Genomic DNA, 2,349 nt, shown 5'->3' with positions numbered 1-2,349 from the left:
TTGTGGCCATAAATTTTCACTAGCATCCGGCACGCCCGACTAGTTCATTTTCTCGCCAGCCGGATTCATCGTCCGTGGCGTTCATGCTCCATCTCCCGGGCTGCAATACAGCAGGCAACGTGACGTATATTGAGAATACTCATTTCAGTTCCTACAACCATTCGGCAGCTAAAGGGTAATACTGTTTATTGAAGGATTAACCCCAGTTGTGTCGAAGTAAATCGGCGAAGGGCTGTCTGGAGTCAATGGTAGAAGTGGGGTTTCGGATGAACTGGACTGATGAACTGGAGTATGAATATTTGGAGAATATTAAGCATATTATTTGTACGCACTACGCGAGAGCGCGCCGATGGCAATCAAAGTGCGAGGACAACGGGCGAATGAACGCACAGTAAGATAAAATCCCAACAACAGCGCAACACACGAGAGCAAAACCCGATAGAGAAATGGTCGGTCTCTCCGAAGAGCGGCATCCGTGGTTGGATCGAAAAAAGGTGGATATCGAATTTTCAGTGTGTGCCGAGTTAGTATGGAGCAGTAGTACGATGGTTTAGTGCGGGCCTCGGCGTTTCGGTGCAACAGTGAAAATGGACTCTCCGCTTTTTTGGTGCGTGCTTTTCGTTTAATCGCTAGGATTCTTTAACTGCGTTCGGAAACGATTCAGTAGGATAAGGATTGCCGACAGAACGGGCGGATAATTAGTGCGGAGCGCAAGCGAGTACCAAGAGTGCACACCGTACCACAGATCGATCTCCGTTCTCTGGCCAAAGTGTGTGGCGCCCGGAGGCCCGCGTGCCTTGCGGATTGCATACTATCCGGGAAAAGTGAATGTCGCCTGCACGAAACTTGTCGATTTTCGTGAAGGAGGAAACATAACGAACCATTCTTCACCACCGTTTAGAGATTTCCAGCACTCGCAGTGATTGAATAACTATGATTTCTGCTCTTTTTTTCCTGCAGTCTTAGTTGAATCAAAATTAGGCAGACCCTTTCTTTGCTCGAAACATAGGAAAAGGATATACCGAAGTGGCCGGAAAGAAGATTTGCACAGTGACGGCAATCGGGTTTCGGTCGGGGTTAGCAGAAAACTGCAGATAATCGATAAATTGGTGCCGTGCAAAGAGCGAGCGCGAGAGTGAGAGCGAACGCAGGCCGGGTGAATGGTGAGATAGAGGCTGCGAGCTTTTCCAGCACTTCGTCCGCGTGCGGCGGTGTGGCCTATGCTGCGTCTCGCTCTCGCTTAGGTGGAGACGTGCTACTACTACCGAGTTACTAAGCAGGAGGCCTACCCTAGCCCGCAGACCGCACATGCAAAGTCCGTGCTCCAGGGCCTGCCGTTGTTCGTCCTACGTCCGCGTTGCGTGTGACATGCGAGATAGCACGAAGTGAGCGAACGGGAAAAGCGTGAGCCTTGGCCAAACGGCAGCGAAGTATGAGTGTAAGTGAGAAAAGATACGCAAATCATAGCGAGAAGCCAGCCAGCCCGCAGTGAGCAGAGTGCGCTGTGTTGGACGGATGCTTGTACCGATTCGCAAACGACCGTTACGTGCCCTATAGTATCCTGGGGGCACTTGCCAGCAGCCGGGGTACCGGGAGGTTGCGTGCAGGAAGCGGAAAAGCTTCTCCGACGACAGTGATCTATCGCAGAACGACCAGGACCAGGGGGAAGCGGAGCAGGATCCGACGCGCCACAACAACGCACACCACCTTCCTGTTGCTAGTGCTGTGAGACGGAAACCACTTGCCCGGAGCACTTGCCCAAGAACTTCGGCCCCTTTAGTCGGCAAGGAGCGAATCAACAATGAACGAACTGGAAGCGCTCCGGCAGGAGGCGGAAACGCTGAAGAACGCGATCCGCGATGCGCGGAAGGTGGCCTGCGATACGTCGCTGGTGCAGGCGACGAACAATCTCGAGCCGATCGGGCGGATACAGATGCGCACGAGGCGCACCCTGCGGGGCCATCTAGCAAAGATCTACGCGATGCACTGGGGCAGCGACTCCCGGAACCTGGTGTCGGCCTCGCAGGACGGCAAGCTGATCGTGTGGGACTCGCACACCACCAACAAGGTGCACGCCATCCCGCTGCGCTCGTCCTGGGTGATGACGTGCGCGTACGCCCCGTCCGGTAACTTTGTGGCGTGCGGCGGCCTGGACAACATCTGCTCGATCTACAACCTGAAGACGCGCGAGGGCAACGTGCGCGTGTCCCGTGAGTTGCCCGGCCACACCGGCTACCTCTCGTGCTGTCGGTTCCTGGACGACAACCAGATCGTGACCAGCTCGGGCGACATGTCGTGCGGGTTGTGGGACATCGAGACGGGCCAGCAGTGCACCTCGTTCCTGGGGCA

General features: G+C 55.0%; 1 protein-coding gene across 1 annotated transcript in view; it reads left to right on the top strand.

The window, feature by feature from the left end:
- The first annotated feature begins 1,801 nt into the window (after nucleotides 1–1,801).
- The window catches only part of LOC131215789 (guanine nucleotide-binding protein subunit beta-1-like), an 861-nt gene continuing 313 nt past the window's right edge, over nucleotides 1,802–2,349 (top strand). Inside the window, exon 1 of the mRNA XM_058210186.1 lies at nucleotides 1,802–2,346. Coding sequence (XP_058066169.1) covers nucleotides 1,802–2,346 — 545 coding nt within the window. The remainder of the gene's footprint in view (nucleotides 2,347–2,349) is intronic.

This window comes from Anopheles bellator, chromosome 1 (assembly GCF_943735745.2).
Source record: "Anopheles bellator chromosome 1, idAnoBellAS_SP24_06.2, whole genome shotgun sequence".
Taxonomy (NCBI): domain Eukaryota; kingdom Metazoa; phylum Arthropoda; class Insecta; order Diptera; family Culicidae; genus Anopheles; species Anopheles bellator.
The sequence above is the reverse complement of the archived record's forward strand: the minus strand, read 5'-3'. Positions and strand labels throughout refer to the sequence as shown.